We start from the raw sequence: 16,424 nt of genomic DNA, 5'->3' as shown, positions 1-16,424 counted from the left end.
TTTAAACAAAAATCAGCATTGGATTTCTACATCAGCCCTTTAGCACATGGAAATACAAGAAGTTAAAACACCAGTTACCTTTGAAGTACAGTACAAGAGAAAGCACAACAGAGTTATTGCTAAGAATGCTTGGAAGAGACAATTATTTAAATGTATTTAGCCTTTGTGAGTTTGAAGTAGCGTTATTTTCTTCAAGTTTTTATCCACTTTAGTAATTAAAATAACTTGGTGTCTCAACATTTTAATACGTAAGCTCCTCTGTATCTACTTAACAAGCTTTAAAGGAAATTTACAAACTTCTTATGCAAATGCAGTGGCAGTTTGTAGGACAGTTATACCAAATCTTATTTACAACAAACTACCAATGGATTTATTTTTCCAGTGATCCCTTCCTTTCCCAATTGTTTTTTCCAGGCAAGAGCTAAATAGTCATCTTGGTTAAAACAAAGCTACTGTGTGAAAACAAGGAAAGCCATACTTAGCAATCAGACCACAATATATATCCCTACTGTGATGTATTTGCTTGTGGCTTTAAAATGGTAGAAGAGCAATTTGAGAGATTGCACCCATGAAAAAATGGGAAATAGAGATTAGTGTCTGTAGAGATGCCCAGTTGTCCCCAAACAGATTTTGCATTTGGACTTTGACATGAAACATATCAGAGGTTTTGTCCCTTAACACAGGGTTGGGATTGCCTTCTTTGGGAGCACTAATCTCCCTTCTGAAGAGAGAGAGAGAAAAAAAAAAGGGCATTTAAACATAAAAGATTATCTTTTGGTTGGAAATAGTAAAGATAAATGAAAGAGTGGTAGGAGAGGAAAGTACTGAAAGCGTACTCTGAAGAATATTTTCTGTATCATTAACATGGGACATTTAAAAATCTAAAACACCACCTATTAGCAGGATGTTAAAAAATACTGTGAAATTTGAAGTGGGCTTATGAGTAAAGTTTAAAAGCACTATAATTTTTTCATTTCTAATCAAATACAATTTTGTTGCATTAGGATACTCCCTATACAAAATAATGTTTTGTCAGAGAATAAAATACACTCTTGGATAAGTATTATTCACCATCTGTATACTTTTATTTAGTTCTAATCCAGAGATTAAATGAATACGCTAGAGATTTTAATTTGCTCTAACAACTTAATTCTTTTCCCCAGCTTCCTTCCACGGGATGTTCAGGTTCTTGCTCAGAAGCTCCTGAGTATTAATTAAGTGTATGAATCCAATCAGCAGCTAAAGGGAAGCAATACAGCATGTCACAGCCACAGAGATGAAGCTGAGTATTTTCAGATTTCTAACCACCCCTGGAGCAGCATTTCTTTGAGCTTAAACAGAGGAGTTGTCTAAATAAAATCACTTAAATATAGAAGCCCTTAAGGACAATATTACATTGATTCACGCTTTTTCTGTTGGTTTCTATCTGCAGACTTTCAAAATAAAAGCAGTAAACCATTAAATGGTTTCTTTATAACAGAAGATTAATGAAGCACTATACACACATCCTATCCCTTCCTGCAGTTAGGCACTTTTGGAACCTCCACCATTTGTCTCTATACATTAGGACAGAATAAAACTATTTTTTTAACTTTGATCAGTGGGTTAGAACAGAATTTTGGTTTGATCCTTAGGTAACATAATAATTGCAGTGGAACTCCAAGTACAGCTACATTTAACTCTGATGTATGTTACTAAAATTTGGCCAGAGAATTGAGAACAAGAGTAACTACCCTGCTGACTCCAGACTTGGCTAGTCCTTTCAGATAGGATTTATCCTAAGGAAACATCACCTGTCTATATCCTAAAAAAAACCAACAAAAAGTTATGGGAATGTATTTTAATATTATGGAAAAAACAGGTATCACAGTGAATCCAGGTTGCTTCTCATTCTGTAGACACATTTTAGCTATCCTATAGGTCAGCATTCCCAAAAATAAATTTTGCTCAAATCCTTCTTTTCTTTATGATCTCCAACCTGTAACCAAGAATGATGGATCATGAAAAGTCATGTTTCTTCCTTTGGGGAGCCAGGACTTCCTACTAACAAATAAAATATTCTGCTTTAAAAAAATTTCCTGACCAATTTTCATTATTCCCCTTTAACTTTTATGTGATGCAGTTTTTCTCTCAAGCATAGCAAACTGACCTATTCAAGAAAGCAGGTAATATTCCAAAATCCCTGGATGAACACGGACTACCTTCCTTCTTGTACACCAACTGCAACTTGTTACTTAGGAGACTTGAGCAGCAGCCTTTAAGCTTGGTAAACCAGCACTGGCAAAAGCTTCATTTGTCAGGTTTCAGATCCAGCACATCTACAAAGCCACACTTCAGGTTCTTACACATTATACAGGGGCATTGCAAGGAGACATTTGACTGCACCTCTTCAAACAACACTGGCACAGTATCATTCTTTTGACAAGAGTCACTATTTAAAGTGTAGCTGTATACTTGTTTGAGTAAGAAAAGGCTTGAAGGAAAGCAATACAAAAGCTACTAGAATTTAGAGGTTGGCTTAAGGCTTTGAAATTTGAGAAAACAGTACTGAGTGCTTTCTTTCCAATACCAGAAAAGAACATGAAGACTGGAGTCTCTCAAAGTCTAGACATGTGAAGGAGTACAGGCAGACAGGACATTTTCTTTGGTGAAGGCAAATGTATTACCTATGCTGTCTGGTCTCTGCTGATCTTATTTACAAGCTGAACGACTGGAAAATGAACATACCTATTTCCAGAATCTGGTTTCCAAACTCTTCAGCTCCTTCCTTTAAGCCTGTATGCTCCACACTTGGAAGCAGGATGGGCAGGCATTAAAAAAAAGGTCCAAATGAACAAGACTGAAATGCACTGAAATTGAATGACTCCTTCTGGCACATCACAGCTGCTGTTCCCCAGTGACCTGCCTCCTCGGGAATCGCCCTCAGTTACAAGTTACTAAATCAGGAGTGGAAGCCCCTTAGGATCAGACCTCCTTTCTCTGCCCTTCGAAGCAGCGGCCTAAGGGCAGCCCTACTTGCAGAACACTGGCTATAAAACTTAAGAGGCTGGGACAATAATGTGGTAAATTCCGAAAAGAAACAAGATCCCTATCTCAGTTGTTAGCACAATAGTTAATGAGCCTGATAGATGGGACTACATACTTTGTTCCCCTTACTCCCATTTGACAGTGATTAGAGGGAAGTTCTCTGTAGCTCAACAGAACTCAGTATTTTGAGTGCAAAATTTCACAATTTACTAAATGTACAGCAGATCCTGGAACACCCAGATTAGTACTGCCATCTTGCCAGATACTTTTGGAAACATAGGAAAAAATGCATTCATTTACTAAAATGTTTGTGGCAATTTAAGCAAAGTCAAATAAGATAATGGGGAGAAAAAGGCTTGGTAAAATGTGCTTGTGGGAGAACAACCCTAAACAATTAAGATCTGAATATGAGAAAGTAATTTTGGAACAGACCCTATACTTACAGTTTTCTATAATGGGATCATTACTGAAATGAAGCCTGAGCTAAGGTACACTGATACTCATATTCAGAAGCTCCAGCTCATTCACTTGCCATCAAAAGGTTTCTTAAGATCAAAAACAAAAGTAAAAAGTTCAAAGAAAGAATCCAAAAAGGTGAGGTGTCTTGCAGACAACACTTCGCTAGTACTCAGAAATGTATGCTTTATACCAGTACTAGCCTGCTAGACTACTGCAGTCAGAGAATTTCACCTTCACCTCAGTTTTCTCATATTTGTATTCTTTGTAGAACACTTCAGTATCTGTTGAACAAAAGCATCAGATAAAGCCTTCAGGTGATTACATATAATACGTAACCATTCTTCCCAGCCTTTGCTGCATTAAGCACAGAGGAGACAACAGAAAAAGCCAGCAATTATAGTGCTGTAGGAAAAACACACTTCTATCTAGAACTCACTTTGGCTTACCTAGAATCCACATAGTGACCCGAAGTCTTCCATCGTGAGGCTGTGATTACAAGGTCTTTCACAAAAGAACCTTCTCCTACATAGCACTTCCAAAATGATAGATGCATTTAAGAGTATTGAAAACAGAGGTATCTATAACAAAGTACCTTAATTCAGGTTCATATGAAACACGGCTTTATCAACAAATGAATGCTGCAAAATAGTCAGAAGAATAGGCTCTAGTCCCATCCAGAGAGAAAACTCCTAAGTAGCAGCAGATAAAGGTAGGGACACCAATTACACCGCTATCAATGTGGTATCTATTTTCCAATATAAATTCTTTGTCAAGTAGTGTCTAAGTTGTAAGAATTTGCAATACAAAGCCTCAGCCTAGCAAGTTTCTTTTAATTTTTAAATGTACAGCATTTTAGTTCTACAAATGTAAAAAAAAAACAAAAAAAATCAAACAAAAACCAGAAAACCAAAAAACCAAACAAATGAAAAGCACCCCCCCCAAATTTACAATTGTTTTTCACTTATAATGATCAAAACCAACTTGATTCAATAAAATTTGTTATGCAGTTAATGTGGCCCAATTGCTTTTGATAATGCAAATGAAATGGCCAAGACATTTAGCTTTGAGACACAGCATATGCAGTAACTGCTTTCTATGACAAGAGTTACTACACGCACTGCAAACAGGTGTTTAGGAAGTGCTGCTACAGATTACCAGTTAAGTACACACTGAACGTAGTTCACATCCAAATAATACACTGTCATGTGTCAGTCTACGGTGCCAGTTTTTGTTTCTAGAGGGAAAGTTTTGTTTTGTTTTGAAAAGTACTACCCCCCCAAAATTACTAAGTGCAAGGCAAGGTTATGACTCAAATTACAAGCAAACAAGGAAACTTAAAAGTAGAGACTTAAACTTTGAAATCATACCAACCTGTTGTGCCAGGTTTCTTGTCATAATCACAACTTCAGTTTAAGCTCCCATTAATACAGTTGCACTAACACACTGTGGCACAAATAACAAAATGTACCCACATTACTTTTGAATTTCCTTGACCTTGCCAGGTTTTCACATCCTCCACATTACTAAATAGTAGTTATTTATATGTAATTGATAACCATTGTACAGTTACTCCATAGCTTTACAATACTGCCCGTACTATATCACAAGCATTACAAATCCTATAAAAAAGCAGCCCCTGTAGTGGCATACAAGAATAAATTAACCAAAAAAATTTAGTATTACCATTTATTGGTGACAAACACTACGTTTTACTTACATTCCATGGGGAGAAAAAATTCCAGCGTAAACAATGAACTGAAGCAGTACTTAACTTGCAAGGCTATCGTGCTTTACCTGGACCATATGCAAAAAACTTTATTGCGCACAGTTCAGTGCGCAATAACACAACATCAAAAGCAACACAGTTTATATATAAACATAGGTAATTTTTTTCAGCCCTACATGGAGATGTAATTAAACAGTATAAAGCACTCAAGGAAAATCAATCTGCGGTTTTATATGCACTACATTGAGATCATATCCTGTAATGTAGTGAGCTGTGTGCCATCTATACACACAATCCTTAAAACATAGATCAGAGATCATTTAAAGTCATGTTGCATTCAAGTTCCCCTACCCCCCACTCAAGAAAACTAGAAATTAACCAAAAATGATCAAACAAATTTTAAAATTCCTAAAGTGTTTTAATTTATTCAACCGTTGGATAATTAAGCTAGGTTTGCGAAAATATTGGACTTTTTAAAATGGTGGGCACACAATTTGTTTCCAGTGAAACTCTGCTATTTCAATAAAAACAAAATAACCACATACATGGATATGATCTTCCCAAGTTAGTTCACAGATAACATGTCAGTCTCAGAAGACAAAGTTTCTAAACTGTGCTATTGTTCTAGATACAATTAAGAAACTTTTAAATGAAAAATTTATAGTGTCATTTCAATCAAAACAACATAATGAAACTAAAAATTTATCACTGTCTGAAGAAAAAGCAACGGTTATGATTTAGACACTACAGTAGGTTGTAAAGACTGTAGCACTCTAAAACAGTTAGGTTACATTAATAGGAAGCATTTGATTTTCTCTGGTGCTTTCAGGTTTGGGTCCAGTCAAAAGCCTTTTTTAGGCAGTGCTGTCCAGTGTTTGTCCCAAAGTGTTTGAGTTAGCCGGTTTGAGAAGAGGGTCACTTTCCATTTCTTGTTTCACACATCTACAAATGAGAAAACACCTGTCACTTAGGAGATAAAAGACTATTTCCACAAATACAATGCTTCTAAATCAGATACAAAGAATTTGAGGTGCATATAACGATTTGTTTCCATATTTTCCATATTTTTAATCAAATAGCACTTTGTTAATTCTACCATTTTGACAGCTTATTATCTAAAAGAGAGGCTAAACTTTTTTTTTTCCCCTGCTCAAAGGGAGTAATTTGCAACCCCTCCATGCTTCTGCTGAAAAGAAGCTGTGAAACCTATACATTGTTTACATTTTACATACTGTCTTGGTTTTGGCTGGAATAGAGTTGATTTTCTTCCTGGTAGCTGGTATAGTGTTATGTTTTGGATTTAAGATGAGAATAACGTTGATAGCAACAACTGAAAACATCAGTGTGTTAAGTAATGTTTATACCAAGTCAAGGATTTTTCAGCTTCTCATGCCCAGCCACCAAGAAGGCTGGAGGGGAACAAGAAATTGGCACAGGACACAGCCAGGGCAGCTGACCCAAACTGGCCAACGGCATATTCCATACCATGTGATGTCATGCCCAGTATATAAACTGGGGGGAGTTGGATCACTGCTCAGGAACTAACTGGGCATTAGTCGGCGAGTGGTGAGCAATTGCATTGTGCATCACTTGTTTTGTATGTTCCAATTCTTTTATTGTAATTTTATTATTGTTACTATTAACATTATTAGTTTCTTCCTTTCTTTTCTATTAAACTGTTCTTATCTCAACCCACAAGTTTTGGTTTTTTTTCTTCCCCCCCCCTGATTCTCTCCTCCATCCCACTGGGTGGGGGGTAAACGAGCAAACGGTTGCATGGTGCTTAGTTGCTGGCTGGGTGTCCTGGTTTCAGCTGGGATAGAGTTAATTGTCTTCCTAGCAGCTGGTGCAGTGCTGTTTTGAGTTTAGAATGAGAAGAATGTTGATAACATTGATGTTTTCAGTTGTTGCTAAGTAGTGTTTAGTCTAAAGTCAAGGATTTTTCAGCTTCTCATGCCCAGCCAGTGAGAAAGCTGGAGGGGCACAAGAAGTTGGCACAGGACACAGCCAGGGCACCTGGCCAACGGGGTATTCCATACCATGTGACATCACATCTAGTATAGGAACTGGGGGGAATGGGGGCGGGGGGATCGCCGCTCGGGGACTAACTGGGTGTCGATTGGCGTGTGGTGAGCAATTGCACTGTGCATCATTTGTACGTTCCAATCCTTTCATTATTACTGTTGTAATTTTATTAGTGTTATTGTTAGTTTCTTCTTCTCTGTTCTATTAAACCGTTCTTATCTCAACCCACGAGTTTTACTTCTTTTCCCGATTTTCTCCCCCATCCCACTGGGTGGGGGGGAGTGAGTGAGCAGGTACGTGGTGCTCAGTTGCTGGCTGGGGTTAAACCACAACACTGGGGTTAAACCACAACACATACAGAAGATTTCTAGGGAGAAAGGAGCAGCTACAACACTTAAACACACTGAAAAGTCACACTACTTGCAAGTTTATGTAAAAAAAATAGTTTAAGCAGAGGGATCACAGTCAAAATTGCTCTGTATCACAGCCCTTACATTTTATGCACTTGTTCCTGCTTAGTAATTTGCATTTGACACATGAAAATTACAAGCTTGATCATAAAACCTACCCTCTCATCCTTCTGAAGAAGCCAACAGCCCTTGGCATTTTAACTTTTCTGGCAAAGAAAAAAACCCTCACATTTTATTTGTTTATACAACATCACAGCGTTAGAGGTTTCCATTAATGCAAGGGAAAGTCAATGGGTCACACTCACACAGACATTGGTCCATTTCCTGTTCTTGGCATCTCTGTGGTTTGTTGGTCCAACTCAGACAGCAACTTTAAAATATTCAATGCAGCCTAAAGAAAAGAGAGAGCATTCAGCAATTCAATCTGAGTCCATTTCATTAATTTAGTGAAAGCAGGACTGGGACTCACTTAAAACAAAGTAAATGTTCTAATTTTGGTAATATACTTTATAACATGAATAATTATGGTGGAAAAATATGCAATAGTGTAGAATTTCACCTTGCTACATTAAGAAATAGAATGGTGCTATGGCTAGGGGATTCCCATTGCATTTGTTTTAGCAACGGCGGAAAATTAATTCAGCAGTACTATTAATATCAAGGGAAAAGACATTAAATTAGTAATGGCTCCAACTGTACAGAGCTTAAGACAAAGGATATTAAAGTACACAGAACCAAAAAGTCCTTTGCAGAAAATGAAAACAAGCTGCACAAGAATAAAAAAATACAACACAGATAGGCCATGTGTGACTGTTTAGAAGAAGACTCAATGTGACATGGCTAACGCAAAAGTAAGTCACCTCCTTTGAGAACTGACAATTTTTTTTAGCTTTATTCAGATCAATTTCAGGTGCACCTTTTCAGAATATCCCTGATTAGTTCTGACACATGCATTAGTGAAAGCTGAATATCTGAACAGAGGAAGGTTCTCACATTGGCCCAGTAGCAATGTTTAAGCTCTGAACTGGCTGTCCTTTTCCCTTCTACCTACTGCACCGACTTGTGTGCTTAGTCTTACAGGAGCTCTTTACAGCAGGATGTAGAGAAATGTCAAAATTAAGCCACAAAGATCAAAGAAATCTGTATCAAATTACAGCTATTAAAAAATTACTGCAAAATTTTTTTAGTATAAAAATCAGTAAAATCAGCTTTTCCTAAGTGTATTTACATATTGCAAACTATTACTTTAGTCTGCAGTCAGTACTCAGGTCACCACTGGATACCAGAAGATCAAAAGTCTTCTCAAATTATAGCAGACTGTATACCTATTGTTAGCAATATGTAATGTCTTTTATAGACAAAGTCCCTTACATTTTACAGTCCAGAAGACTCATTCTTCCACAAAGAAATATTTCAGCTACTGTTAATAAAAGATGTTATTTTTAAAGGGAGCTTAACAGATTTAGAGTGTCTCCTGCTATCTAATGGTGAATTGCATTTCTTCCATTTTGGATTCCGTTCCAGCAGAAAGTCTGGTAACGTCAACCCAAGTATTACAGTTCTCATAATGATGAAATATCAGCCCATTCTGTTACAGAAAATAAGCTGATATGCTCTTCTGTTCCTTTTCATATGTTTTTCTTTAATATGTGCTCATGCAAATAATATTAAGATAAAGAAACTGTGGGTTTTGTAGACCAAAATTGTAGGCATATATTAAGCATTTTAAAGGTTATCTAGATTAGATTCTGGTATTATTAATCAATTATTTCAGCAACCTGTGAAATATTAGAAAAAAAATGAGCCAGGGAATTGTATAGCATTTAATTCATTGCTATCCAGCAGTAATATGAAACCTTGGTCTATCCGCTGCATCCCTTAGTTCACTGAAGGCCAAAGAGAAAGCATTTCAGCAATATTCATCATACCATATCGTGGCAAGATTCTACATCCTTTCCAATTCCATGGCTGATCAGTGGTGGCTGAGAGGAACAGTTTATAAGAGATACAAACTCGTTCTTGTTATTTTTTGGAAAGTCTTTATATTCAACCTGAAGAAAAAAGAAGGATTTAGTTCTTTCCAGTTAACCAAGTACAGGAAATATATCACAATTGCTATAGATTATTTGCCCACGTATGAAGCTGAACCTTACTTTTAATCACTGTCAGCCAGTAGAACCATTTACTTTGAAGTTTGACTTCACTTGCAATGTTTTTTTAGTAATCATGAGAGCTCTGCAAGCCTTCTGAATAAAAGTGGCTACTTAATATGAATTGTTGCTGGGACCTTTATTCTGATCATAGCTATCTGCATTTAAAGTTTTCCCTATTATACTTTTTAATCCACTGAGCTCCTTTAACATATTAATATAGGAACTTACATGCAATTCTGATTAAAGGGACCAAACACAAGAAAATGTACAGCTTAAAGCAAATGTTAATGTATGAAACATTATTAAAAAAACTGATTTCAGATCAGCCAAGTTCAAGTTCATACTATGTTCCTACATCGTGACAATTTTCAGAAAATGCTACTTTCAATTTTATTCTTCCAAGACTTCAGAGCAGCACTTTATTAAGGCTGAGGATGCAGTACAGAAATGTACATTTGAAAACTAAATAAAAAAGCCCTAAAATTCAGTACATTTCATAGATGAAGTAAACATTTACATGAATTTCAGCTTAACAAGCAGCTTCAGAATAAATACATCAGTCACCAGCAGAACTAAAAAGCTTTAGAACAACAGGTTGGACCAGTTTGGATAGCTTTGGAAGAAATCTTGCAAAGCTGAACATTTACCTGGATTCCTTGAACATTGGAAAGATAGTCCAGCTGCTCAGAGGGCCTAGTAAGTGGTCCATGGGGTACGTGGCCTGATGAGTTGTTATTCTTTAATATGGTCTCAGCAGTAGGAGAAGTACCACCATACAATAGCTCTCTAGCAATCATTGCTGTTACTGTAGCCTTGGCAGGATTTGGGGCTGCCCTATTGAACTCTTTGGTGTGGTGTCCTTGGTTGGCTCCTACAGCTTGTGCAACCTCAGGGACCATGGGAAGAATTCCAGCAGGAAGCTGCTGATGGCTGAGATAAGGCATCCTAAATTCATCTTCTTTATTACCTGAGAAGAGAGAGGTACATACTAAACAAATGCTAGCTATTTCTATGAGGCCTTCTGCTGGCACATGAAGGCATATATAGGCATCAAAAGCCACTTTTGAAAAAAAAAATAAAATTTGTTTCAAATTACTTTTCAAACACTAACAAACTTGGCAAGCTTGATTCACCTTTGCTGGGTCAGAGATTCAGCATCATCAAGACAGAGTTTGCTTATTGAATAGACGACTCAGTGCAACACCTGCTTCTGCCAAAAGGAGCACCTTTACCTCTGGGAGCAGTTTCTCCAGGTTAGTCAAACTTACAAACACCTCAGCTGCAACCACATTTGAGATATATCTTTTGGTTTCAGAAATTTTTATTTCATCATTTAAGCCATAGGAGCAAATAATGAAACCATAGAATGGCCAGAGCCACTGTTCACTGTTGTAAAGATAGTGACAGATAGTCCACAAAGTTTAAACTATATGTTGTGAAAACTTAAACAGGTAGGTAAGGTTAAATGTAATGTTAGCACAGTATGAAGAAGAATGACTATTTACTGCAAATATCCAGCCACAGTGAACTGAAAGCAATTCATTGGCATTATGGCATAAGTTAGATTTAAGAGGGATAAGAACAGCTTTTTATGGGGAACTCACACAGAAATGTGGAGAAAAATTAGAGGTGTGCTCAAGAAAGGTAGGGAAGACAGTGCCACTGAAATAAAATGAGGAGTCAGTATTATAGCAGAATAGATAAATGAAGTTCAGCAGGACTGAGCTGTTTCAAGTCTAAAGGATTTAAGTCAAAATTTGTAGATGGAAGAAAGCAGGGATAGCAAAGTTTGAATAAGAAGTCAAGAAGTTTACCTAAGATCTTATGGATGCAGTAAAATGTTACTGAAGTCCAAGTCAATCCCAACTATTTATAATTTAAACAACAAAATGATACTTAAACACATAAAGCACCTGAAACATACTATCCAGAACAGAAATATGTTGCGATGACAAACTTTCCATAATGACTCCTCCCAAGAGTTTACATTAGAGAAAGCCAATGCCTGTATGCTTCGTGGCCAGGTTTAGTTGTTTTTTTTTTTTTTTGTTGTTCCAGCCAGTCACCTGTGGATCTGACCACTATAATCATCAGCTGTCTGAAATAAATGCAGGCACAGTTCCTTGCTCTCAGACATTAGAGACCATGCACAGACGAAGAGGTTGTTCTGTACTACAGGGCCATTCCTTCTTTCTCTAACTCTGCTTTAGGAAGACCAATTTCAGTTAGTATTGACACCCTTTCTCATCTTCCTCCCAGGGACAGTCTTCAAAATACTGCAGTTATTCCCTCAACATCTGCAAGGTGATACAGCCAAACTTAACACAGCTAACTCTGCCTCAACAAATTCAGCACCACCCCTTGCTACGCTGCCTCAGGCTTAAAGCGACATTTCTGAGGCAATCTTCCAACCTGCGACCATTCTTCCAAATCTAGAAGGCTGTTTCCAGGTGGCAGAAACCCCAACCCTCTTCCCAGGGAATCTGCTGCCATCCTCATTTGGACCTTATACCAGAGAAATGTTCTGCTGAGCCAAAGAGGCTGATCTCTCCTCCTCCCCTGACCTTTTCCCCCACAGAAATTGCCCCCACTTCACTCCTGCTGTTGGTTGAAGGAGCCTGGTCCCTGGATCAGAACCAAGCTCAGTCCTAACATTCATTCTTGTCCTAGAAAGCCCTAGACACAGATTAAAGCCTGTCCCAAGACCCCTCAGATTGAGGCAAGACAAGCCCAGACACCACACAGGTAGCAGCAGCTGCACCTCCACTAACTGCTCGACCGACCCATTAGCACACACATGCTTTTAGCTCAGCCTTCTACATCCCTTCACTGAGCAGATGGCCAAGCAAGCTGAATACTGTATGATTTGGGAGGAATAAGCTCTTCAGGATCTGAACAAAACCTTCCCAAGGGGTAGATTTAGTTTGCAAGCCAGCAGCTGCACACCTCTGCTCATTACAGTGTGTTAAATGACACTATTGAAGGGACTGAGAAACATATCTTACATACACACACACCCCAACAGGGCCATGCTTCCCTCAGTAAGGGTACTTACTAGTTGAAGTCTCTTCAGAGCCTGGCTCAAAGAAGGTTACTTTTCTTCCATCACCTGGTTTCTTCACTGGTGTCTTCAAAATAGAAGGAAAAAAGCCAAACACACAATATCCCTTTAAAACTCCCCCCCGCCACGTTTTAAAGTTTTCAAGATGCAGGTGATCTGACTAGTCAAAATTTTACTGAAAAACTTCTTATTCAAAAACTGCAATTATTACAAAGCTACCAAGAAGAGACAAGTTCAGTGAGTCTTATTCACTGAATGACTAAAACTATCTACAGACCAGTGAAGTGGTATTAAGAACACAGATATTGAGAACTAGATACCATTATAAAGTCAGTTAAACTAACATTAGTTATTGGTATTGCTGAGGACAACATATCGGACACAAATGAGCATTTACATGAAAAGGAGAAAACTAAAACCAGACTTGCTCTTTTAACTTGCTAGTAACACTTGCTGAATCAACAGGAGAATGCAAGGCTCTTTCCCTGCTAAGGGACCTACCAAAGAAAGAGACCTGTAACAAACTTTTGACTGTAGTTGGTGATAAGACTATATAAAACTATTGCTACCACAGAGTCCTATAACTTACATGCAAGTTTCTAAGACCAATACATCAATTATCACAGGTTCTGAGCCATTCTATAAAGAATACATTCATTTAGCCTTCTGATGAGACTTCGATTTACTTGCAAAATTGAACCCTTAACGTATCCAAAATGCACTATTTTTTAGTGAACAGTCACCTCAATACACCTGCTTCCTGGCTAGGGCAGAAAGCATCAATTTACTACACTGTTACTGCCTTGCAAAGCTGCTATTGTTTCAGCTCAACTTTTGCCATAGTATTAAACAGCAGTTGATTCTTAAAGGCTCTTACCTTCTCTTCTGTCTTTAATGCTGGCTTTGGAGGTTGAGGTTGAGGGACTTTGAAACCTAAAAGTTCCAACATATTTTCAGCTGCATTGCGTTTAGCAACTTTTTTGTTCGTGCCCATTCCTTCAGCTGTGTGTACACCAACTTTCACCTGGACAAAAGAGGAAGAAAAAACAAATCAATTCTTAAACAGTAGTATGAGGATTCACTTATTAGTGATCTGTGTCTCGAGCACACTATGAGTCACAAAATAGTTCAAGTAATCATCATTCTAAGCAAGTTGTCATTTATTATCAATGATCATTGGCTTCCAAGCACAAAAAAACCAAACAGAAGTCACACAAACAATTATATTTCATCATCTCACCTTGTCAACAGCCTAAATGCTCAAAACTGGTACCACAGCAGATATAAATTTTCCAAGCTAAAGTTACAGGTTTAGCAGATTTACTAATGCAATGGAAAGAAAGCAAGTAACTTTCCTGTCTTGGCCAGGATAGGAGGGAGGTCTGGAAAACGCACTTAATTATGAGAGGCTAGTAGATACTCAGTATTAAAAATACTACTATGCTATTGGGATTTACAATGCAGAGTGCAGAAAGTGCTGCATTCTAAAGCAACACATGAAAGCTCAGGGGAAGGAGGAAATGAAGGATACCCAGGTTGGTGTTAATGAATCCTACATTACAAAATATTAAGAAGCTCAGTATCTCTTAAGAGAGTATTAATATTCCTGTTAATTAAAACATAGGCAGTTACAACATAGACTTCTGATGCCCTACGCAGTTTGTTTTTAAACATGATTCAGATCACTTTTCTTGAACTTCTATCTTCCCTGAATGTATCCCACTAGATATTTTCTTAATAAATTTCATGGAAATTTGGCTGTAATCCTGTTAACTTTGTACATCATCATCACAACCTGATTACCATAAGACAAAAAAAAAAAAAAAGCATCACAGCCATGCAACTAGATGCCTCAAATTAACATACAAACCTGCATAACAAACTCCCTGCGCCTTGGAAGACCACGTTCTGTGATGAGCATGTACTCTGGTTCCTTCTCTTTCTTGGCCTGCTGTATCTGGGCAAGTCTGCTAATGGGATTCATTCCTTGACCATACTCTGGACTTGTTTGCAGCTATGTAGAACAATGTTTAGGAAATAAACCAAAATTTGTGAATATTTGGTTTAATAGACAAAATGCAGCGTGCCACTGAATTAATTAATCTCTAGAATTTAAAAACACTGAAATAAAAAGTTGCTTAATGAACCACTGTCACAGATGAAGAGAAACACTCAATTTATTTGGCTCTGCTGTCACAGTTGACCACATATAACCTACCACTGGTAACAGTTTTACAAGTTCTAATCCTGCTATATTAGGAGGGACAGGCTTGCAGGAGAATTTGCACAAGCAAAATCATGCAAAACCTGAAGCTGTAAAGTCTAAGGCTTGAAAGTCAGAGCTTGATTTTTATGTGCCGCTCATTCTTTTATAAGGTTTCTCTTTCATGCTGAATTTACTGATAACTGTTGTAAAAGTGGTGTCAGAACCCCATTTAGAGTGGGAGCAAAATGTCATTTCATTTGTAGTACCAAACTGCTGATAAACGTTGAGCAGTTGAAGAGTGTTTATAATTAACTCAGAAACGCCTCTCATCTGATGATTAGTTATAACAGTCAGATTTCCAATGTGTTTGTCTCTTACCTTCACTATTGATTTTGTTTTCTTTTTGATTCGTGGCTTCATTTTCTCAACCGTAGGAAGAGGTGGCAATTTTTTCAGTTCTTCTAGGACCGCTATTGCAGCATTTTTCTTTGAGATCTTCTTGCTCTTTCCTTCACCTTCACCCATGAATTCTCCAACTGACACCTTGGTTACAAAGCTCTTCATATGGGGAGGACCACTTTCCTTGGTCACCTGTTTCAGAGGGAAAAACTGAGTGAAAGCGTGATAAACACTTATTAAAAATGGTAGGGCACATTGTTTATAGCAAACTTCTCTCAAGAACTACGGATAAAGAGATTTTAGATTCTCATACAATCCAGAAAGTAGAGAAGTATATCATACTCACTCCAGTAACATAATCCCACCCAAATAAACTTATACTTTAAAAAGATCAGATGCAGCAAGCAGTAAACAGTATTTACATATGTCATTAATCCATCTTATTTAATTTACTGATTTACTCTTTCAATATTAAAATATGACTGTTCTGTTTCATCAGTGTGTACTTCCACACAGTTAACATCACCTCATTAAATACATCATGTTACAGTAATAGAACATTACAGAGAAAGCAATTCTTTAGCATCCAGCATTTTAGTTCAGAAATCAAGAATTCTGGAGACATCTAAGAGATAGCCGCCTACTACAGATTTAGTCTTTTAACTCCATTCATAACACATCATACTTCAAAATATCCATAAAGTCAAAAAGTAAGAATGAATTAAGAACTTCCACCCACAACTGGCTTTGTGTGACAGTATGTTTTTACCAGTGATGCTCAGGCTAACCTGCAATAATTGAAAGCTTCACATAAAATTTCATAGAACGGTTTTAGAAGCAATATAGTTACACACAATTGCGTTTTCTTACTACAATAATTCAGATAGTTGACTTAAATGTTACTCTGCCAGCTCAGGAAAGCAGCATGATAAATTAATATTTTAATGAAACAGAGATG

The 16,424-nt window shown here is 37.4% G+C and overlaps 1 protein-coding gene across 8 annotated transcripts in view; it reads right to left on the bottom strand.

Moving 5' to 3' along the window:
* Positions 1 to 4,299: 4,299 nt before the first annotated feature.
* Positions 4,300 to 16,424, bottom strand: part of STAU1 (staufen double-stranded RNA binding protein 1) — a 35,424-nt gene continuing 23,299 nt past the window's right edge. For 4 of the 8 annotated variants that reach the window (XM_075018990.1, XM_075018978.1, XM_075019010.1 and 1 more), the window contains 8 exons: positions 15,446 to 15,676; positions 14,732 to 14,875; positions 13,739 to 13,885; positions 12,856 to 12,928; positions 10,448 to 10,767; positions 9,576 to 9,698; positions 7,953 to 8,038; positions 4,300 to 6,154 (listed from right to left, as the gene is read on the bottom strand). In XM_075018990.1, the coding sequence (XP_074875091.1) occupies positions 6,067 to 6,154; positions 7,953 to 8,038; positions 9,576 to 9,698; positions 10,448 to 10,767; positions 12,856 to 12,928; positions 13,739 to 13,885; positions 14,732 to 14,875; positions 15,446 to 15,676 (1,212 nt within the window). In that variant the 3' untranslated portion in view covers positions 4,300 to 6,066. Of the gene's footprint in view, positions 6,155 to 7,805; positions 8,039 to 9,575; positions 9,699 to 10,447; positions 10,768 to 12,855; positions 12,929 to 13,738; positions 13,886 to 14,731; positions 14,876 to 15,445; positions 15,677 to 16,424 lie in introns of all 8 variants that reach the window. The other 4 variants (XM_075018999.1, XM_075019019.1, XR_012648780.1 and 1 more) reach the window with 3 other exon arrangements.

Source organism: Buteo buteo, chromosome 2 (genome assembly GCF_964188355.1).
Source record: "Buteo buteo chromosome 2, bButBut1.hap1.1, whole genome shotgun sequence".
NCBI classification, from domain to species: Eukaryota; Metazoa; Chordata; class Aves; order Accipitriformes; family Accipitridae; genus Buteo; species Buteo buteo.
Note: the sequence above shows the minus strand (reverse complement) of the source record. Positions and strands in the feature narration are given on the sequence as shown.